Source organism: Thunnus thynnus, chromosome 23, assembly GCF_963924715.1.
Source record: "Thunnus thynnus chromosome 23, fThuThy2.1, whole genome shotgun sequence".
In the NCBI taxonomy this organism is placed as follows: domain Eukaryota; kingdom Metazoa; phylum Chordata; class Actinopteri; order Scombriformes; family Scombridae; genus Thunnus; species Thunnus thynnus.
In genome coordinates this window covers 25,850,628-25,873,973 of record NC_089539.1, presented here as the reverse complement: position 1 = coordinate 25,873,973, position 23,346 = coordinate 25,850,628, and the positions used below count along the sequence as shown (strand labels likewise).

The 23,346-nt window shown below is 38.9% G+C and overlaps 1 protein-coding gene across 9 annotated transcripts in view; it reads left to right on the top strand.

Annotated features, from left to right (window-relative positions):
• flncb (filamin C, gamma b (actin binding protein 280)) overlaps positions 1-23,346 on the top strand; it is a 74,443-nt gene that overhangs the window by 11,510 nt on the left and 39,587 nt on the right. For 5 of the 9 annotated variants that reach the window (XM_067581948.1, XM_067581942.1, XM_067581950.1 and 2 more), the window contains exons 2-12: positions 7,986-8,234; positions 12,056-12,153; positions 14,625-14,775; positions 15,965-16,083; positions 16,176-16,253; positions 16,879-17,041; positions 17,831-18,031; positions 19,452-19,574; positions 22,669-22,806; positions 22,932-23,058; positions 23,193-23,329. In XM_067581948.1, coding sequence (XP_067438049.1) covers positions 7,986-8,234; positions 12,056-12,153; positions 14,625-14,775; positions 15,965-16,083; positions 16,176-16,253; positions 16,879-17,041; positions 17,831-18,031; positions 19,452-19,574; positions 22,669-22,806; positions 22,932-23,058; positions 23,193-23,329 — 1,584 coding nt within the window. The remainder of the gene's footprint in view (positions 1-7,985; positions 8,235-12,055; positions 12,154-14,624; positions 14,776-15,964; positions 16,084-16,175; positions 16,254-16,878; positions 17,042-17,830; positions 18,032-19,451; positions 19,575-22,668; positions 22,807-22,931; positions 23,059-23,192; positions 23,330-23,346) is intronic. The other 4 variants (XM_067581945.1, XM_067581949.1, XM_067581951.1 and 1 more) reach the window with 1 other exon arrangement.

Here is a 23,346-nt window from a genome sequence, read left to right as displayed (position 1 = left end):
TTGTGTGTGTGTGTCTAATGAGATCTGTGTTACATTTCCTAAAACTAAATACATGTGAGGGCTTTTCTCTGTGTTTTCACCACCAGAGTCCAAATCTCTCAGTCCAGTCCAACACAATCTGTACAAGATACAACACACTGATTATAAGACGACTCCCTCGTTTTACAGCAGCTGTTTCAGTAAAAAAGCCTTTTTGAAGATAAACACTGACAGTCGACACGTCTGAGATACTTTAAATCCAAGAACAGCAGTGGAAGAAATATTCAGATCCTTTACTGCAGTAAAAGTACCAATACATCAATGTACAAGTACTCCATTACAAGTAAAAGTACATAAGTATTATGAGCTTGATGTAGTTAAAGTATTGCAGTAAAAGTACATAAGTATTATGAGCTTGATGTAGTTAAAGTATTGCAGTAAAAGTACATAAGTATTATGAGCTTGATGTAGTTAAAGTATTGCAGTAAAAGTACATAAGTATTATGAGCTTGATGTAGTTAAAGTATTGCAGTAAAAGTACATAAGTATTATGAGCTTGATGTAGTTAAAGTATTGCAGTAAAAGTAGTGGTTTGGTCCCTCTGACTGATATATTATTATATATGACATCATTAGATTATTAATAGTGAAGCATCAGTGTTAGAGCAGCATGTTACTGTTGTAGCTGCTGGAGGTGGAGCTAGTTTACACTACTTTATATACAGTTAGCTAGTTTAGTCCAGTGGTTCCCAACCTAGGGGTCGGGGCCCTCCAAAGGGTCAGCAGATAAATCTGAGGGGTGGTGAGATGATTAATGGGAGAGGAAAGAAGAAAAAACAAAGTTCTGATACACAAATCTGTTTTCAGTTTTTGGACTTTTTCTCTAATCTTTGATTTTTGCTGAAATATTGGATCATTTGAACATTTATTGAAATTAAAGCATGTGAGAAGTTTAGAGGGAAAAATCACTATTTGGTGGAGCTGTTAACGACTCACAGGCCGAATGCTGTTGTAATTTTTGGTGTAGGACTGTTAATATATCACTTTATGAAGTTTTAATATTTTTTCAGGCAAAAAAGTAGCAATTTAGATTCCCAATATGATCTCAGTTTATCCAAATAAGCGTTATTTGGATAAACTGAGATCATATTGGCTGCACCAACCTTGTTGGAGCAGCCGGCTGCAGACATCAGCTGATCTGATGCACCGGCTGTGTAAAAGCTGACATGAGCCGTTTGGCATCGTAGCACATTGTAATAAGCTGGATCGATATTGAAATATCATATCAATAAATCAGGTCTCTGCTGGATTGTTGCAAAACGGCAGCAAGTAATGAAAAAATGATGCTGGACAATTATTAGCACGCCTACCGACCACACCTCTCAACACCAGGGACAGCACGTCCACCGAGGAATTCATCAGTTTGCATTTAAACGAAACAATGTACAAATCTCCTTGTTGCCTATAAATAACTTTATAGGCGAGAACATAACAATAAATTTAACTTGCATCATCACAACACGATGCTACGAGCTGGTCACCAGTTTACAAAGATTAAAACGTCAAAATATTAAATCACAATTACACTTCCTTAATAACAAAAAGAAGATTGTCGGGTATTTTACACTTTGCAGTTTTTCTTCTAAGTTAGAGTTTCTTTTCTGGAGCTTTCAGCTGAATATTATGCAAGCTTATCAATGACACATTGATTGATTGATTGATTGATTGATTGGGGGGGTTGATATACTGCCCCCTATTTGTTTGTATTAGTTGGCCAATTCTTACACACTGAATCTTTATAATCATCAGCCTGTAAACACGTTCCTGTTGCGGGGGTGTCGTGAACATTTCAGCCTGCAGGGGGCCACCTGCAGAGAATAATAATAATAATAATAATAATTCTTTCCCTCCATCGTCATGATTCCGTTTTCCTCTTTCCACTCTCACTCTATCACTTCCTCTCATAAAGCTTCTCTTTCAAAATGTCAGCATTACACAGTTTCTCCGTCACCCTCGGGGCTGCACAGATCAGGGGTGTGTGTGTGTGGGGGGGGTGGGGGTTGGGGTTTCCTCAGACACTGTAGTCTTTCTATCAGGACTCTATTGTTTCTCTGCAGCAGGACCTTTCACTTGTTTGTTTGGTAACCCTTGGTGACCAAGTGTCAGACGTTAACGGCTAAACAGGACGTGTTATTGTGCAGCTCAGAACAGCAGAGTCCATTCAGACTTAACAGCTTTCTGCTGTAGAGTGAGAGAGAGGCGTCTCTGCTGCGACAAAAAACACACACTCGGACTTTTAGTTTTACTTTATGAAAATTTGTTTGTTTGTTTTCCGTGCGAACAGCGAGCAGCAGCATACAGCCAGATACAAGACATGACTTTACCCAGAGCTGAACCCTTAAACATCTGAATCAACCTTCATCTCTTCATCATCATGTTAGACATCATGTGACCAACTTCACACCCACTCAACATACTTCCATCCATCCCACCTGTCAGAGGACTCCTAACCTAAATTAATTTGAAGAATTATTCAACAATAGAGCTCCTGTAACTGTTTTAGTCTCATCAGATATTATCGTAACCATGCAACACAAGCTAGTTTAACTACAGTTTTTCCCTTTATGTTCAAGACTTCAGGAACTCGACTTTAAGAACATAAATGATTATAAACTACTTGAAATCATAAAGTGGATTTCATATATTTTATTCATTGTATTGTCAGGAGTTTGTCTTGTCTGTGTGTGTTTTATTTTGCGATGCAATGTGTGATGATGTAAGTTGTTATGGTTGAATTGTCACAATGCGAAGCTTCTTTGTGGATAAGTGCTGCAATGCTGTAGCTAATGGGGGGAAAACTACATTTGTATACACCACTGCAGCTCTGTGGACTTTCTGGTTGATGAAGCGTCAATCATAAGTCTGTTTTATTTGTTCCGTTGCTGATGTAACGAAGTGGAGCCAAATGCTTGCAGCCCAGCTGGGAACCACTGATTTACAACTCCGTTCTTATTAAAGGTTATTCACTTTTACTACAGTCAAAGGTTTAATGCAATCCTGCAAAACGCACCAACATGAATAAATATTAAATACGTTTCTTCATAATGTGACAAAAAGTTAATTGATTCAACAGTTAAACATGACAGCATGAAGGCTGGACTGCAGGTACCAAATGTGTCCAAAGGATCCAATCCGTAGCCAGGATTTTATAAACAGTCCAAACCTGCTAAATGACAGAACTGTGACGTAATCAGACTGCTGTTAAATTACTTTATGTTCATCAAATGAGTTCAGAGTTCATCTGAGCTGAAGAGAAAAGAAGAACAAACACATCAGCCCCTGTTTCCTGGGGAAAGATTACAGCGACGCTCCGACCAAAACACTTCCTCTCCGGACCCGACTAATCTCTGGACACAGAGTTTCCTGAGTGTGTGTGTGTGTGTGTGTGTGTGTGTGTGTGTGTGTGTGTGTGTGTGTGTGTGTGAATAACAGTCATCTGACCTCAGAGGAAAATTTGATTTCATGATTGTATCCACAAGACAACGGAAACACTCGTTTGTACATCTATCTTTGTGAGGACCCTCGCTGATATCATGTATTCCCAAACCTCCCAAACCCTGAAATGAACCTGATTCTAACCTGAACTCTAAAACCAGGTCTGAACCCTAAAACAGTCCTTTGAAGGTTTGTGTCAAATTGAAAAATGTCCTCTATACAAAGGTTTTAAACTCAGATTGGTCCTCACAAAGATAGACAGGTAAACCCACACACACACACACACCTTCTCCACAGGGATTTAGTCAGTACAACCAGGTCCAAATATTAACACACACATAAATACACAGCTGGAGAAAAGTTTATGAGTCAGTTCAAGTTCACCCGCTGAAAGAAGTTAAAGTGTCAGTTCAAATAAAAGTCTAAAAAGTGTTGAAGAGTCAGATAAAGTTCAAGCACTGAAACAAAGTTAAACTGTCAGTTGATGTAAAAGTGCTGAAAGGAGTTGAAGGGAGAGTTGATTTAAGAGTTTAAGGGTTTAAAGGAGTTCAGGAGTCAAGCGCTTAAACAAATTTAAGCATCAGTTGAAGTGAAAGTGCTGAAAGACGTGTCAGTTCAAGTAAAAGTATTAATTCATATTCGGGCCCGACTCTGGAAATCTGTTGGCGACGACGACATTGTGTCAAAATCCGACTGAATTCATGTTGTCGGATCAGTCGAGCCAATGAGAATCAGTTGAAGTGAAAGTTGCTGAAAGGAGTTGAAGAGTTAGTTGACGTCCAAGCGCTGAAAGGAGTTAAAGTGTCAGTTAAAGTCAAATCACTGAAGGAAGTTGAAGAGCTGATTGGTGTTAAAGCACTAATTGAAGTGAAAGTGCTGAAAGTCACTTGAAATGACAGTGAGAGCACTGAAAGTTGATGTAGAGTCTGTTGACGTTAAAGCACAGAGAGAAATGTATCGTCTGCTGAAGTGACAGTACTGAAAGGAGTCGAAATGTTAATTGAAGATCAAACAATTAAGCAAATTTGCAAATGAGGGAAACCTCGATGATATTCTAGGCTTAAATAAAGGTTCGAATTAATGAATGAATGAAGATACTGAACAAGGTTGGTTCTTCAAATCGACAGTTAGAATAGAAATTAAACCATTAGCCTGATTTTTCGCTTGTCCGTCTAAAAAAATATTTCAGAGGCTAAACGTTGCTGGATAGTTTCCTCTGTCCTGTCAAGTTGATAACGACAGTTTTTAGTTTTGCTGCTCAACATGATGGAGCTCAGGACCTATCAGGACGCTGCTTTGGACGTGTAAAAGAACATTAATTAACATTAGATCCTGACCGACGCTGTTGGCGTGTCGGAGATTTAAATAATCATTGAAGTTATGCTGCTGTGTCTTGTGTGTAAATGTAAACTCTCTCTCTCAGTTTTGGACGGAGCGGACCCCCGGTCCGCTTAATAACAAACAAATTTGGTCTTTGAAAATGGAAATGATGTCTGTGTTTATTTGCATATAGAGCAGGGAAGTGAGATCACTCAGGATGCATATTAATACCAGGTGTAAACGGGGCCTTATTTAAGGGTCAGACATTAAAAAACTGTCAACTGAAGAGAAAGTGCTGAAAATGATTTAGAGATACTTGAACTGAAAGGAGTTAAAATGTCAATGAGAGATGTTAAAAATGTTAAAAGGAGCTGAAGAGTCAACTGGAGTTTAAGCACAGAAAGTTTTTTTTAACTTTGAGTTCAAATGAAAATGTTGAAAGGAGATGAAGAGTCGGTTGAAGCCGAAGCAGTGAAATGCTGGTTCATCCTGACACAGTTTGAACTCTGCTCCTTCATCTTGTGAGCTCTTCATGAACTCTAAGCATGTTATAAATGCTAAGCGGTGTTAGCATGCAGCCAACGGTCTGCCAGGAACATGTTTGATTTATGAACTTATTTTCTGTTTCCTGATGGGTGACGATGGATCAGAAACTTCAACTGTGTTTCTCCAACGCGCCTCACAGGGGGAACATGAGGTTTTCATCCCGACTGTTTAAAGACGACACACGTTCACGCGGTGAAAACACGATGACCTCGATCCAGAGCTGAAATAAAAATAAAAACACAGATTCAGGGAGGCAGAACTGTGAGTCATCTGTGGTCTCGTTGCAGAGTTTTGGCTGAGATGCAAAGTGTTTCAGAAAGAAAGAGTCGTCAGACTGAAAGCTGGTCAAAGAATTAGTTTTCAGTTTATTCGGGAACGACTGTGGGTGACGGCGTTCTCCCCGCTGCCTCAGATTCCTGGATGTTAGCGTGTATTTGTGTGTGTGTTAGTGTGTGTGTGTGCATGTGTTTCTTATTTAAACTGACCTCATTCCTCGGACTCGGGGTTGAATGACATCATCCTGCAGCAGCTCTGCTCGCTGCTGTCGATGGATGAAACCTTCAGAGAGAGAAAATAAAAGCCTCCTGACATTAAATAAAGATAAACAACGTGAAAGCCAAGAGCTTTGATTTTGGACACAGGAACAGATTTATTGATTTGTTGAAACAAAGCTGTGATCGTTAGAAAACAAATGTTGTGACAGTCAGTTAGGATGTGATTAAGTCTACGTCAAAACTGCTTTGTATCAGAGCTTAGGGTCTGTTAAATCGCTGGTAACCATGGCAACAATAAGCTAAGTTAATAAAACAAACTTAACCAACAATGACAATGAATCTGACCAACACAAATAATAGACTTGAGTCCCGGGAGCTTGTTAAAGTTATATTGTAGAGAATCAGGAAACCAGAGATTTCTACCACAGACTGTAAAAATTATTTTGGACGAGAGTTGCTAGCTTGGTTAGCACGGTGCATGTACAGTCTATGGTCAACTGTTATAATGCTAATGCTAATGCTAATTTTCGCTCATGAAAAACAGGCTTAAAACCATTAAAACAAAATGTACTTACTGGAAAAAACTAAAGATCCGACTCTTTAGAGGGTTTTTTTAGTACAACCAAACACTGAACAAGACAAAATTCACCCGCGTACAGTTTTCATGAACGAGGAAATTGACTGTAGAGACTGAAACTTTTTTTGCACCAGGCTGTAAACATGTTTATTTCTGCTGTAACGTTGAGCATTTTAACATGGGGGTTTATGGGGATTGACTTGCTTTTGGAGCCTCAAGTGGCCATTGGAGGAACTGCAGTTTTTGACACTTTGCGTTGCTGTTTGATTTCTACAACCAGTTTCAACAACTTTTTGCTTCTGTGTTACAAAAGAATCAAAACAAACGTGTATTTTTGTCTCTCCTGTGCGTCAGAGGACATTTACATCAGGTGCAACTCTCCCAGGTGATGCTGCACATCAGTTACAGATGCACTGGACATCGATATGCATGTCACACCATGTTTGTATTTTCATGCATTTATGGATGCTGTTGAAATGAAGAAACAGTAAGATTTCCATTCATGATGAATACTGAAAATTGTGCACTTAATTTCATTCAGCAACTGTCATTCTCAGATTGAATATTTTATCCTACATCTATGAATATATATTGAACCATTATGAAGCTGGTTCCTGTGCTTCCTGTAGATCATTTAGACTTAAATCTATCTTTAATTTATACTTACATTTCATATTACAGTATAATCTGTACATTTCCCACAACTCCTCACACAATCTGTTGAAGCTCAAATCTTTTCTCCTCATCAGCGTCTTTATTTCAACAAACTCAACTTCTCACAGTCGATATGATATTTTATATTTGAGCTACAAGTCAAGGAGAGAAATATTCCAGATAATTTCAGGTCATATTTTGAAACTAACTCTCAGATTCACTCTGAGTCAACCAGACAATCATCTGATCTTCATCTTCACAAACATCTGACAACAGATTTCAGTCAAATACAGGGATCCAAATTTATGGAACTACTTTTCTGAGTCCTTTAGAGCAGATTTAAAAAGGATTTAATTTTGGTTTTATAATTTTATTTGTTTTTCTTAATTGTCTCATTTTGTTTTTCTTGTATATTTATGTATGTATATTATTTAGGTAGAGGTAATCAATAAGTCTCATAGGCTTCTTTCCTATTTGCTCGATTTTGATCTGCGCAAAGAAATAAAATCATAACTCAAATATTATAAATAAATAAACTAGCAGGAAGTGAGACAGTTTGCAGGAGTATTTTGTCCTTGAATGTTACACGTTCAGGTGTACGTTCAGGTGGTTTTTTAATATTTTCTCAGACGTGTCGCAGTGGAATTACAGACTTTCCAGTTTTTCAAGTGTCTGATTCTGATTTAAAAAAAACCCACATTAACTTTTTCTATTTTGCTGTAAACGTCTCAGTGCTGCAGAAGGTGACAACAGGCTGAAAGTCACAGATTTCAGCTTCATATAAATAAAAAACATCTGCTGACTTGTATATTTTATGAAAGTATTGATACCGTGAGTGTAATGAAAATCTCAGACATCTCATATGAAACCTGATGACACTAAACACCAACTTGTCCCTTCGTCCCTCCTTCTGTCCTCCAGACTCTAAAGCCATCGTGGACGGGAACCTGAAGCTGATCCTGGGTCTGATCTGGACCCTGATCCTGCACTACTCTATCTCCATGCCCATGTGGGAGGACGAGGACGACGAAGACGCCAAGAAGCTGACGCCCAAGCAGCGTCTGCTGGGCTGGATCCAGAACAAGGTGCCCCAGCTGCCCATCACCAACTTCCACCGAGACTGGAGGGACGGCAAGGCACTGGGAGCTCTGGTGGACAACTGCGCCCCAGGTAGGACCAGGACTGATGTCCCAGACTCTAATCGATAATCAATAATCCTTATAGTCAACTACATGAAAAAGCTGAAAAGGCTTCATTTTGGATTAGATGCTTGTTTCATTTTAAAGCTATAATATGTAATTATTCCACATTAAAATGTGTAAAAACAACTAGACCTATGTTATATATGTTGTTGAGTTGTGTACTTACATTATCCCAAATGTTTCCAACAATGTTCAAACTCAGAGAAATCTGTAATTTAATCAAAGTAACGGACCGTTTCATTTGGTCGCCTGTCGATGGCGTCATACCTCCTCTACCAAAGAGTAAACACGCACCAGATGCATACGGCGGCGCTGTGTTTGTCCGCTACAATGGCGTCTACCAAAGAGTAACTTACACACATACAAGATAATACATCGGCGTTGTGGTTGTTCCACACAAACTGTTATAAATGGACTTTTATTCAGTTTTAAGCCACATTTTCATGATAAATTTAGGTGGTTTTTAACTATATCTTTTAGCCGGAAGAAGGATTTTAGTCATTGGACGTCTGGATCTTAAGTTATCAGAGAAATAAACTGGACAAACATTAGCAGCAGCTCGGCTAACAGCCCCTCCAGGAAGTCCGGTGGTCACCAAACATCGTCGGAGAAATATTGATTTTTTTAGGTGAAACAGCTTTAATTAGTATTTTAATGATTTTAATCTGCGTGTACATTTGTGTCTGGAGAGGAGGAGACCTCTGCGGATAATTCGGCTCCCGGTAGAAACCGGCCGAACATCTGGATCTAAAGTTATAAGAGAAATAAACCGAACAAGTGTTAGCAGCAGCTCAGCTAACAGCCCCTCCAGGAAGTCCGGTGGTCGCCAAACATCGTCAGAGAAACACTGATTTTTTAGGTGAAACAGCTTTATTCAGTGTTTTTACCTGTAATCTCCGGGTCCGTTTGTTCTGGAGAGGAGGAGACCTCTGCCGGTAAAAACATCCTGAATGATGAACACTGGAGTAATCCTATCCCGCTGAAGCTGGTTATTTAACAACGAAGACAACAACTCCCATGATCCCTTGCTGCTTCACACCGTCATCACACTCCGTCTGTTGTTATTGTTTTGATTGAGACGCCTAGCGGCTGAAATTACATATTGTGTGTTAAAGTGTTATTATGAAGCTGAAGTGTCAGAGAAACTGAAGGGAAAGTTGTTGAAAGGAGTTGAAGAGTCAGTTGAAATTTAAGCAGTGAAAGGACTTAATGTGTTTGAATTTCATCTTGAAGTGAGTTGAAGTGAAAGTGCTATTACGAACAGAAGTTCAAGTTCAAGCACTGAAAGTTTAAAGATTAATTGGTGTGAAAGCACTGAAAGAAGTTGAAGTGGCAGTTGAAATTCAAACACTGATTGATTTTACAGCAAATACAACTTAAAGACTAAAGAACAACTTTAATGTCAGACTGAGAGCTTTGATCAGGGTAGCGGAAATACTAAAGGGGGTTGAAGTGTCAGTTGAAATTCAAACAGTGAAAGGACTTAAAGTGTTTAAATTTCAACTGACGCTTTAAGTGAGTTGAAGTGAAAGTGCTATGTGGAGTTGAAGTTAGCTCAAGCACTAAAGGAGGTTTGAGTATCAGTTGATGTGAAAACCTTGAAAGGAGTTGAAGCGTCAGTTTTAGTTTAAGTGCTCAAAGTGTTTGAATTGGTTGACAGAGTCGAACCACTGAATGGTGTTAAAGTGCAATTTCTCATGTGAAATAGATAAACAGATAATAGCTTAGCTGAAACATTTAAATGACTTTTCATGTTGAGTCTTCGGAGCTTTTAAAATGTCTTTGAATGACAGTAATAGAAAGGAACTGAGGTGTGAAAAATGTCCCCACTACACTTCACTCTCTGAACTGTCCTCACTCGACCCGGTCCTCACAGAGGTAGAAGTACAGCAGCACACACACATGTTCCTCCTGTCAGTTCAGTTAAATCCTCTTAGCAGCTTTATCACAGACGAGTGTAAGTGTTTATTTATTCTTCATGTCGGCAGGAAATGATTCACGGCTGCCTGTTTCCTCTGAAAAGGTAAAAACATCAGCTGGATATGAACTATAGTCTTAATTATAATTAATTATGGTCTTCATCAGTTGGTGATTAGAAGGTTTGTGACCAGATTCTCAGTGTTTTCTACTCTGATTAAACATCTGAAGAGATAAAGACGTGTGTTTTTATTATTGAGGGTTAATAAATTAATCTTTAACTGAATTCTGTTTTTCAAAAATGATAAAATACTGAGAACTGCGAGAAAATGTTTGGTCTTATTTACGCATTTCTTGTTTAACTGATAATCAGACAGCATTAATATTCAGGTAACTTACTGACTTCAGGTCTTATAAAGAGATGAACTGTACAAGAATATATATATCCTGTTAGATCTGATCCTGATTTAATAAAATGATGGTAGATCAATAGGCTGTTGTAGTTTTAAGGAGCTGGTATCATGGTCACGTGCGCTGCTAATAGCGGGCAGAAGCTAAAGATTCAGTTTTATATTTTTTATTTCTGAGTCACTTTGAGTGAATTCAGTAACCATGGCGACATGTTTTGTTTTTTGTCTCCATAGCAACAGCAGCCGAGGCTCATGGGAGTGGTAGTGTTCTCACAAACAAAATGTGATTTATCAGAAACAATGTAAATAATGTAAAGTGGTGTCAATATAAACACTTTTTAAGTTAAGTTTAAGTAAAAGCGAGCGGTGTTGAGGCGGTACTCGTTCCTACGTCACACCAGAAACTCAAATCAGATCTACAGGAAGCTTTAACATGAGCCCACCGCCGCCGCCCAGGGCCATGCTGCGTGTACGTACCTTCTGTAGTTGCAGTTTGTATTGCAGTGACACTAGAACTGTGCTAAAGCTAAGCTAGCGACCTTTAGCTATGTTTGAAAAAATTGACTTGTGAGGAAACTTGGACACGATCTCCCCGTCCTGAAACTTCCTGTTGAGTCTCAGCTGTGCAGCAGCAGCTTCAGGCTCTGCTTCGTTTATACTGTCTTACATCTGCAGCTGCACACGTTACTGCAGGTAAACACGCTGCTGCTCTCATTAGGTCCTATTCTGATTGGTTGGAGGTGAAGGTGGGGGCCACACCTCCAGCCAATCAGAGTAGGGGCTCATTAATAATGTAGATTTTATGTAAATAGCTTCAGAAACATCCTGCAACAGCCTCCATAGCAACGGCAGCCGAGGCTTGTGGGTATTGTAGTAGTAAACTAGTGTCAGGATATAAACCTGTCGCATCATTCAGAGTCTTGAGTTTCTATGTTCAGTAACATCGAGGAGATCAATTAAAGCAATATTTGAAATGAGAATACAGAACAACTCTATTAACTTTATTGATCTGTCAGATCTTTAGACTGACGGGGCTTCACATCCGGGTGTTTCTTTATGAATCTTTATTTAACCAAAAGTTTTATGTTGTTTCATAAAACAAGAAGTAAATCAGTCAGTAATGTTAGTATTGTAATATTTATCCAAATATTTACAACTAAACAGAACATCAAGTTTCTATAAAACATCAGCCAATCAGCTCGTTGATCAGGTGACAGCCAGGCGTTTCCCATCATGCTCTTGATCATCACTGTGAGGTTGCTGTTGTTACGTTTGTATGACGTCAGACACAAATCTAACCGGCTGCATTGTGTGTTGATCGCCAGCGATCGATTCTGCGCCTGCAAATCAGCCTGTTAACTGACTTTATGGAACATTGTTGATGTTTCTGAACATCTATTTTGGTGTTTTTAGTGTCTCATGTGTGTAATTAACCACTCTGCTGTGTTTGTGCTGCCTTCAGGTCTCTGTCCAGACTGGGAAACATGGGATCCTAGTCAGCCAGTGGAGAACGCCAGAGAGGCCATGCAGCAGGCTGACGACTGGCTCGGAGTGCCACAGGTGACTTTTTATCTTTTATTTTGTTTGTTTTCGTCCGCTGAGAAGCAGCTGAAGCTCTGTGCTGTGAAGATCTTCTTTTACTCTTTGTAACATCTGTATGAATGAAGATGAACTATAAACAGAGCGAAATGCACCTTCTTATCAACAGGTGACATATGTTATGACATGTGACATGTTATTGTATAACAAAACAAGCAGTGAATCAGACCTGGAACACTCATAGGAACAAAGCAGCATCATAAAATACTCATCACATCATTTTGACAACCATAAAATATTTCAGGGGAAAAAGGCAAAAAAATTGTATAAACTGTGGAAGCTCTGCAGATTAAAGCAATAAAACAGTTTGAAGTCACCAGGCTGTTCCCTCACGCTGTGTTTATAAAGTATATGTTGTATGTTTTTGTGTCAGCTGTGATCCTGCAGGCAGCTGTGTGTTAAATACTGACCGAACGTCACTTAGCAGCAGAGACGCTGAACACAGTGAGTCAGTGAAAACAAACCGATGATGAACGATCGTAGTTAAAGTCATATTTTCCATCTTTAGAGGACGTGCCTGAAGATGTGTTTTTAAAAGCTGCAACCAGCAGCAGATGTTTTTAGTGTTAATGAGCAGCAGCGGAGAGTTCCTGATAGATCACAGCTGGATTTGAGTTCAGGCTGCTTTTGTGTTTTTTTTTTTTTTTTTTACCTGCTTCATGTCTGCAGGTCGCTGCTGAGACGAGGCAGGAAGTCACAGAAAAGAAAGAGTTTTAAAACTCAGCTATGGAGACTTTCGGTTTCTGTTCATGTTCTTCTTCAGTCTCTCTGAAAGGGATTTAAAAACTTGTGATTAAACTTTGTTTTAAAAACTCTTTATCTTACATTTAATGTGCTCTTCTGAATATTTATTTTTGTTGCTGTAGATTAAAAAGCAGGTCAATTTAATCAACTCAATTAGTTAATTAACGTATCATTACTCTCCCTCAGTGGTGGAATGTAACAGAGTACATTTACTCAAGTACTGTATGTGATGATACTTTTTACATTTCAGAGGGAAATATTGTACTTTCTACTCCACTACATTTATTTGACAGCTTTAGTTACTTTTCAGATGAAGATTTGACACAATGGATAATATAACAAGCTTTTAAAATACAACACATTGTTAAAGATGAAACCAGTGGTTTCCAACCTTTTTGTCTTTTGACGTCTTACAAAAAGCAGTGTGTAGTCGGGGTCACATTTCACATGTCTATGAGTTGTTAACAGCTCCACCAAATAGTGATTTTTCCCTCTAAACTTCTCACATGCTTTCATTTCAATAAATGTTCAAATGATCCAATATTTCAGCAAAAATCAAAGATTAGAGAAAAAGTCCAAAAACTGAAAACAGATTTGTGTATCAGAACTTTGTTTTTTCTTCTTTCCTCTCCCATTAATCATCTCACCACCCCTCAGATTTATCTGCTGACCCTTTGGAGGGGCCCGACCCCTAGGTTGGGAACCACTGGACTAAACTAGCTAACTGTATATAAAGTAGTGTAAACTAGCTCCACCTCCAGCAGCTACAACAGTAACATGCTGCTCTAACACTGATGCTTCACTATTAATAATCTAATGATGTCATATATAATAATATATCAGTCAGAGGGACCAAACCACTACTTTTACTGCAATACTTTAACTACATCAAGCTCATAATACTTATGTACTTTTACTGCAATACTTTAACTACATCAAGCTCATAATACTTATGTACTTTTACTGCAATACTTTAACTACATCAAGCTCATAATACTTATGTACTTTTACTGCAATACTTTAACTACATCAAGCTCATCATACTTATGTACTTTTACTGCAATACTTTAACTACATCAAGCTCAGAGTATTTTTCATGCACGACTTGTACATTGATGTATTGATACTTTTACTTCAGTAAAGGATCTGAATATTTCTTCCACTGCTGTTCTTGGATTTAAAGTATCTGAATCGTGTGAGAAATTTATCCTCAAAAATTCACATGATGGTTTATTAAGCTACAGGTAACCATGGCAACAACACTGATGCTTCAGGCTCAGGAACACGATGAGTTTATAAAATTTGATGCACTGTTGGACATTTTTCTTTAATACTTGTACTTCCTCTGTGCTTTTACTGAAATATAATTTAAATGCAGGTCTTCCTCCTGCTCCGCTAATGAACGACAGGATCTGTTAAAGGAGCAGCTGTTTAACATTTAACAGACATTTAATGTGTTCAACAGCTGCACACAGACACACAACCACAGATAGCAGATTTTCTCTTTCGTCTCCAGTTTCTCGTCCTTTTATGATTTTGGACACAACACAATCAGATCTGATGTATTTCTTCATTTTAAATGTTTTATTTCCCTTCTTTGATGTGTTTTTGGCAGAAAGTCTCTTTTTAAATTGTTCCGAATCGTTTGATTTGCAGTCATTGATCTGATCTGAACGTCATGTCCACAGGTGATCGCTCCTGAAGAGATAGTCGACCCCAACGTGGACGAGCACTCGGTGATGACCTACCTGTCTCAGTTCCCCAAAGCCAAGCTGAAGCCCGGTGCCCCCCTCAGGGCGAAGACGCTGCACCCAAAGAGGGCCAAAGCCTTTGGACCAGGTGAGGACAAAAACATAAAAAAACACACACAGCACCAAACTCCGTCCAAAAAAAACAATCATTTTTAATCAAGTTTTATTAACTACATGTGAAAACCAGCTGTGTTTTTTTAAGTGTTTGCCAGCTGGGACGGTTTGAAATTTCCTAAAAGCAACATGCACCAATAACACACTGAAAGGAACAGTACAGCTTTTGGGTGAATTGTTATTTTTACATTACAGATTTTTAAAATTTTTGGACATTTTAGGAAAAAATATAATAATCTGCTTTTCCACTGTCAGATGAGAATTTAAGATTAGTCATTCTCGACGTTTTCAACGATTATTTACTTACCTGAGTAACTGATATGCAAGTTTTTCTGGAAAAATGCAGATTTTTTTTTTGAGGTTGTTATTTTTTTTTAAATGGCAGAAAAAGAAATCAGCACATTTTGTTATTTTGTAAGAATTATCCTCATAATTATTTATATTTATATAAGTCTGAGTGCAGTTGCTGCTCTTTAAAAAACAACTGATTTCAACATGCAAGGTTTAGTTAACGTACATATTGCTTAATTATTTTCATATCTTTCTATATTTTGACACAGGCTTGATTGAAGCTTTTGCGCCTGAGGGACTCGATTTGAGTCGAGATTTGTTCCCTTTAATCTGAACATCATAACTGTGTGAAACCAGAACGCACAGACATCATCCACACACTAAAAAAAACCTTTACAAAGACGTGTGTGTTTCTCTGTGATGTGTTCAGGATCAGCACCACTAAATCCACTCTGACATCAGAGGAACAAGATGCTCCTTTTAACTCGACATCTTGGTTCAGAATCTTTAGTAAAAGTTTTTACAGCTTCATCTACTTGGACAAAGATGGTTTGTCAGAGAGAGAAATGCAACTCTGTTGTTGTGAGACTGAAAAAGTTGGCAAGGATTGTGTCATTTTTTTCTGTTCAAAGAAACCACCAGAGTGAGAAATATATATACGTCTGTAAATATGAGGTGATGTTTGCTGATTCTGCACATCACTTCAATATTTTAATAATCTTTATGGGGACTCCTGGACATTCAGTGTCTAGTAGTCTAGTACTGATGAATCCATCGGACTCCCGGCTCAAACGCTGCTCACAGTCTTGAAATCATTATAATAATATCATGAAAAGCATATTTGTACTTCTTCTTCTTTGTCTGTCTCTCAGGTATTGAGCCTCGAGGTAATGTTGTTCTGAAGCCGGCAGAGTTCCTGGTGGAGACAGTTGAGGCCGGACTGGGCGAGGTTCTGGTTTATGTAGAGGATCCAGAGGGACACACAGAGGAGGTGAGAAGACAGACGCGTTAACTTTAAATAAATATGACTTAAAGTGAAATAAAGTGAATTTCACGGTGCTCTCCTTTTTTTGTCTCCATCAGGCCCGAGTGATTCCCAACAACGACAAGAACAGAACCTACTCAGTGGTCTACCTGCCCAAAGTGGAGGGGCTTCATAAAGTAAGTAAGAAATCACTCTGGAAGAAATATCCTGAATTATACAGTAAAATATCTACTTACTAGCTTTCTGAGCTTTCAGCCACATCCCATGGTCTTTTCTAGAAAATAGGTCAGGATCTGTTATCGTCACGATGAGGTTTTCATCCACATTTTGGCCTAATTTGCTGATCTTCATGGTTCTGTTACTGCTGTGCTACTTATGAGTCCTAAAGCCCAATAAGTTGACACTGACGTTCATTTGAACTTGTAATTTCTACGGAGATGGTTGTGCTTTCATGTCGTGCTGCAGCCCGCAATGTACGGTACTAGTTGCCACATCTTATCTGTAAGTCTTGCCTGGACTGGTTCTTTGAATCCAGCTTCAGACAAGTGAGTGTTTGTGAAGGAAACCATATCTTTCAAATCATGCAGTATCTCCTCTGGGTATTCCCCTTTTGCTTCATGAAGACCAAAACTTCTTCAAGTGTTCTTCAAGAGCACATGAACGCTCAATCAGCTGTTTGTTTGCAGCTTTCTTGCAACCACACAATCGTATGTTTGGTAAAAGAAGCCTTAAAGTTACATATTCTACAAATGTAATGAATACAGAAACTTTGACAGGCCGGTGTGTTCTTGTTGCTCCCAGGTGAAGGTGCTGTTTGCTGGGCAGGACATCGACAGAAGTCCCTTCATGGTGAATGTTTCGAAGGCCATGGGCGACCCCAGCAGAGTTCAGGCCCGTGGGCCGGGACTGCAGCCGACAGGAAACGTGGCCAACAAGCCTACATACTTTGATATTTACACTGCAGGTAACTCAAACTGAAACTCTGATTACTGAACATCATGAGTTAAAATCAAAACATTTTACTATTTAGACAAAGCAATGACTACTTCATTTAAGTTGATTCAAGTAAAATTTATATACATGTAACTGTAGCTAAAGGAGAGCTTTATTGCAAAGTTGTGTTTATGGCATATATCACAAATATGCATATGTATGTAACAGCAACTCAAGGACAAAGTATATATTGCAAATTTGCACACATTGTGTGTATTTATGTCTGTACATACCAGAAACTCAAGAGAGCAGATATCAAAAGTCTCTGCACATTTGAATAGGGGACTTTTGAAAAAATATGAGAAAACTCCAGCACATCGTCTTGAGTTTTCACAAATTTTCGATAACAAAACATTGTAAACTAATACAGTAAATTAATGTCAAACTAATAAACTAATAAATACTAATAAATACTCAAGCAGTAAGTGAGACAGTGTGCTGGAGTTTTCTCATTTTTATTCAAGTGATCTTTAAATACAAATTTGCACCAAAAACCAGAATCTGTAGGTCACACTAGCAAGACTCTAGGATTACTGTTTTTTCTTTAAATGTTCATACCTTCATCTGTTTTGTTATTATCCTTTTGTAATCAGTGACAAGGATCAATACCTTTACTTCCATTTTATCATGGATAGAGAATTTCTCACTTTCTTACGATATATCTCTGCAAGCTAAGCTGCAAAGTTTCCATCTGTCTGATATGACTGTCACATTCTTCCTTCAGTCTGAGAGTCTCGTTGTCTGTCTGTCTGTCCATTAGGGGCGGGTGCTGGAGACGTGGGCGTCATCATTGTGGACTCAAATGGCCGGAGGGACACAGTGGAGATTGTCCTGGAGAACAAAGGCGACAGTATTTTCCGCTGCACCTATGTTCCCGTCCTGGAGGGGCCTCACACAGTTTATGTGACCTTTGCTGGGCAACAGATTCCCAGAAGCCCTTTCACTGTCAACATCTCTGAGGGTAGGTTTGATAAGTTTATGTCTACCACAATGGACACTGTCAGTTCTACCTTTTTGTTTATTCAGATGGTGTCTGTGGTTACTTAAAATGTTTTAAAATCTAAATCAAAGCCAGAATTTTCTTATAAATGAATTTCCAGGTAACAATAAAATGATCTTGAAATGTTATAAAGTTATTCTGTATTCATTCTGTACATCAACTAATACAATTATAATGAACTTTTTGTCCTTCCCCCTAGTAACCACCATCATCCGCTCCTCAGCATCTCTTTCTAATCAGAGTGTATGTCATCATGAACTCTGATGTCCAGACTGACCAATTAAAGAACTAAAAGTCTTTGATTCCCATAACAGTCCAGTCTGGGTCCAGGTCTGATTGGAAAGTTGGTTCTTGCTCCTCAGTTCTGGAAACTGGATGCTCTCATGGTTTTGGGCTATGCTGTTCAAATCTTCTAGCAGAGGTGTGGCCTCCAGTCACATGACTCGGACTTGACTGAGTGATTTGCAACTTAAATCTGGTAGCAACTTGACCCTTTACTTGAGTTGAATGTCTTGAAATCCTGCCCCAGATCCAAAAACTCCAGAGTCCTGGCTGGATTCAGATGTTCAGGGTAGTATAATTGTCTTTGGGACAATAATTTGAGTTGCTTTTCTAGATTTGGGACTTGCCCTCAGACTTGGGAATCTTGACTTGGGACTTGCTTTTCTCAGTTTGCGACTTGATCCTGGGTCTACCTGTTGACTGCCTGTGACATGACTTTGTCTGCCTTTCCAGACTTGACAGACTCAGAACATGAATCCGGACTTATCTATTTTTGTTTTGGGACATGACCTAGGACTTGTCTCTCTTCATTTGGGACTCATCTTTGGACATGCCTATTTTGACTTGACTTGGAACTTGCTGTCTTGATTTGGAACTTGGATTGGAACTAACAGTACTATTGGCTTGGGACTTGATTTGGGAATTGCCAGACTTCGCATGGGACTTGTCTAAAGACATGATTTAGGACTTGTCTGTCTCGATTTGGAACTTGACTTTGATCCTGCTGTTGTGACATGACTTGGGGATTACCGATCTTGACTTGAGACTTAACTTAGGACATGATCTGGGTCTTGACCCTGGATCTGCATGTTGTGACATGACCTGAGACTTGTTGACTTGATTTAGAACTTGCTTTTGTTGACTTGCGCCTTGACCCCAGAGCTACCTTTTTTAACTCGGTTTAGAATATGACTTGGGGCTTTTCCATCTTTGACTTGGGACTTGCCTGTCTCAACTTGAGACTAACTTGTGACTTGCAGAACCAGTCTTGGTCCTGCCTCTGCCTGCTGCTCCTGCTGCCTGCAGGTCTGCAGGTCTGGTGGTCTCTGTCCTCCCTGCTTGTGTTCATTTGTATCATCACTGTTGTTCCCTCCTTCAGTTCCACAGAGCGTCCCACCTCCTGGGTCTCCGGTGCAGATTGTACCTCAGACCATACGCACCCCACCCTCAGACAAGACCAGGAGAGCCCCCCCTCCAACTCCGCCCAAACCCAGGCGACCAAGTTAGTACAGGCCGGGGGGGCGGGGGTGTGACTAGAGCCTGCCTGCGCTCGCCTGGTCCCTTCCACCTCAACTCAAAACCATCCCCGCCTCGACCCCTCTGGAAGGGGTTTCTAGCTTTACAGCATGTGCAGCCCCTGCTTCGTCCTGAGCAGCTTTTTCTTCTTCTACAACCTAAAAAACTGTGTGAATGTGGATGCGTGGAGCCCTCTCTGGACGGAGTCAGTTACCTCAGGTCCACTGCGATTTTATCTCGCCTGGAATGAGTCAGATACTTTTTTCAATCTACCTCTTAGCTTAACCTACATACTGTTCATTTTTACATTTGAGAGCAGAAAAAACAAACTAATCACTTTTCCTCTTGCCTGAAATTGTATGATTTCTACCACAACCCAGAGTATACAAAAATGGAAATATTTAAACTTTTTAAAAACATTTTTGTGCAGCTGATACACATTTTTGTAGTCTTTGACCCATATTTATTAAAAAATTCAAAAATCACCATTCAAAAATATTGTTGTATTGTTGACATTTAATATAATTTATTGAAATCATTATGTTCTCCTGTTTTATGTAACATAGGACCATAATATAGTGTGATTGTGAATGTGTTTTCTCCATAAGCGTAAAAACTAAAAAATAAACTCTGACTTCTCTCTGAAAGCTACATTAAGGATTAATCACCATTTATCTGTGACTGATGAGGTACTCATGAATGTTTTGTGGTTCAGTATTTAAGGGTTAAATTACACATATTCAGATTAATTCAGTTGTTGTAGGGCAGGTTTTTTAAGACAAAACATTTCTGTCCTCTGAGCTTGATTTTAGGTTTGAAAATTCCATTCAGAGCATGTCGTGAATACAGTATATGTTTGTTTTTTATCTTCAAGAGAAGGGGGGAAGCTCTGAATCAATTATATGGACGTTGTCATCAAACTTTTTTATTGTTACTACAATTCATAAAAACCCCTTGGACACATCTGGTTAACTGTACAAGTTGCAGATAAAAGCTAACAAAGATGCTAAGTAAGCTATGTAGCCTAGCATTTCTTTGATTGTTGATCATTTCTCATGAATAAAACTACAAACTGCGGCTATGAACTAAACCAATTCAGTTTATTCTGTATTTTAGATAAAACAACTCATTATCAATATATAACTCAAGACTTTAAGGCAGAAAAACTCGTTCCTCCAATGATTTTAACCCGGCTAACCAAACCTGGATTTCCAAATCAACACCCAGGTCAGGTTATATTTTTTGAATAATTTTTTGATATTAGTGCCAAAACAATACGAGTCTTATGGTGTGTTCAGACAGAACGCGAAGCGAGTTTTTGCCTCGGTCATTCATGCCTATTTGACCACTGGACCGTTTGCATTTATTCTCCCCAAACACCCAAAAGTGTGGGTAACTGTACGTTAGCTGTAAACTAGCTAGCAACAGACTAGCTCTGTATTTTTATAAAGTAGATACATTAAGCTCCAAGATACACACAAAGTTTTCACTCAACATCTATGCATCTAATCACATCATTGCACTGATTTTGTATGTAATTGTGCTGCATCTAAAATTTGCTTTGCAATCTGTCTGAACACACAGTTAGCATTAATACCTCAACGATACTTTTCCAACACCTTGTTTTTCTAACAAATGCTTTTTAAATGTAATAAAATAAATCAAGTTGTCATTTAATGGTAAATGTCTAAACACAAACAGCCACACAACAGCTTTGCCTGATTGTAATACCGTCTACAACAGGAGAAATTATGATCAGTAATAATAACATTTTACTTCAAACTATCCAACAGATATACAAATCAGCAATGTGCACCAAGTTACTGATATTTAATCATCAACCAGAGAGGGTGTGTTAATGTGTGTGTTTCTTGTCAACATCTGGAGGCAGAATTAACCCTTTTGGAGGGTTTGGATCGACATCTTTACAAACAATCCAGTGTTGCTTTTATTCTTTAAACCAGATATTTTTGTTGGTGAAAATAAACAAAACATGAAAATCTGTGTTCCCTCCATTAAATTAATTCTGTAATTAGAGAAACTATTAATGAGAGAAGATAACAATGTTGACAAAACAAAACTGACAAATCTCCAATAATACATACATATATAATTCTAAATTTACTTAACTACATATCAACTGATCGGAGAACTATGGGACTCTTTTATTTTCTTTCTTTATTCTTTTATTTATCCTTTGATGAGTGTGAATGTGACCATATAGATGTTTTTCACACATGTGCCTTCATCATCCTCATCATCTACTCGACCTTCCCACCTCCTCTTAACTTAAATACACACTGTAGCTCTCCTTCTCTGTTCCCACGCTGCATCAAAAAACTGTTCATTCAGCTTTTTCTGTGTAATTTTATCTGTAAACAAAACACCAAATTATTCCATATGATTAAATAGTTGTGGTTATTTAAAAGAAGCTCACTGCCTTTAAACGTTTTTTAACAGTTTCTATATGTTTCACGTCTTGATTTTCATTCTTTTTTCACGTGTTGAAGTCCTGAAGCTGCAATCTGAACTGAAAAATCTGTTTTTTGTTTTCATCCTGTCTTCATCTTTGCTGCTTTTCCCTTCCAGCCTCAGCAAACTGCTTCTCTCAGTCAGCTGACTAACAGTGTTACTCCTGCAGCCGTTTCTGTGTCTGTTTGTGTTTGTGTGTTAAATTTTAGTCTGTTGACATTTTGAGACATGAGGTCATTTTGGTAAATATCACATTTACAAGGGATTTAGTTGGGGATTAAAGTGTTGGTTTTAAAAGCCCATTATGAGTAATTAGGGTGTAAATACAGATTGTAAGGTTGTTAAAAGACAAAACATTTCCAGAAATGACACTGATGACAGTTATAAAGTCTTTGCCTTCACATCATGTTGTGCTCCTCAAAATGGAGCCCAGTCTCTCATGAGAAACGTTTTAGTTTTATGTTCGACTTCAGGTTTAGATTTACTGAAAGATAGAAAAACAAGAGTGTATGTTTGTGTGAGTTTTTCTGTTAGGCTCATGATAATTTTATCATCACCTCTCAGTCTAACCAGAGTGTCCCATCTCTTCTTCTGATTGGTCCACACAGCCTGTAACCCCAACGTCTGCAGAGCGTCGGGGAGAGGTCTGCAGCCGAAGGGTCTGAGGGTGAAAGAAGTGGCTGATTTTAAAGTTTACACCAAAGGAGCCGGCAGCGGAGAGCTCAAAGTCACCGTGAAGGGACCAAGTATGAAGCTACATCATTTAAAAGACACATACACATCTGAAATATGTTTTTCCATTGACTGTTTTAAATTTTTATATCAGTATTTTAGTTTGAGACTTTGGATGATGTTTTGGTTTTGAATCTAGAGGGCCTGGAGGAGCCAGTGAAGGTGCTTGAGATGGAGAACGGCGTGTTTGAGTGTAACTATTACCCTATTATGACGGGGAAATACACCATCTCCATCACCTGGGGAGGACACAGCATCCCACGCAGGTGAGGCAAAAACCTGCTGCGACGTTCAGATCAGTTCATCCAAACAGGATACAGAGAAACAAACACATGTATTTGTGTTTCAGTACTTCTTATGTTGGATATATATGTGTATGTGTGTGTATGTGTGCGCTCAGCCCATTTGAGGTGCAGGTGAGCGAGGAGGCGGGGCCTCAGAAGGTGAGGGCGTGGGGTCCAGGTCTGGAGACCGGGATGGTGGGGAAGAGCGCTGACTTTGTGGTGGAGGCCATCGGAACGGAGGTGGGAACGCTCGGTACGTCAATAGACACA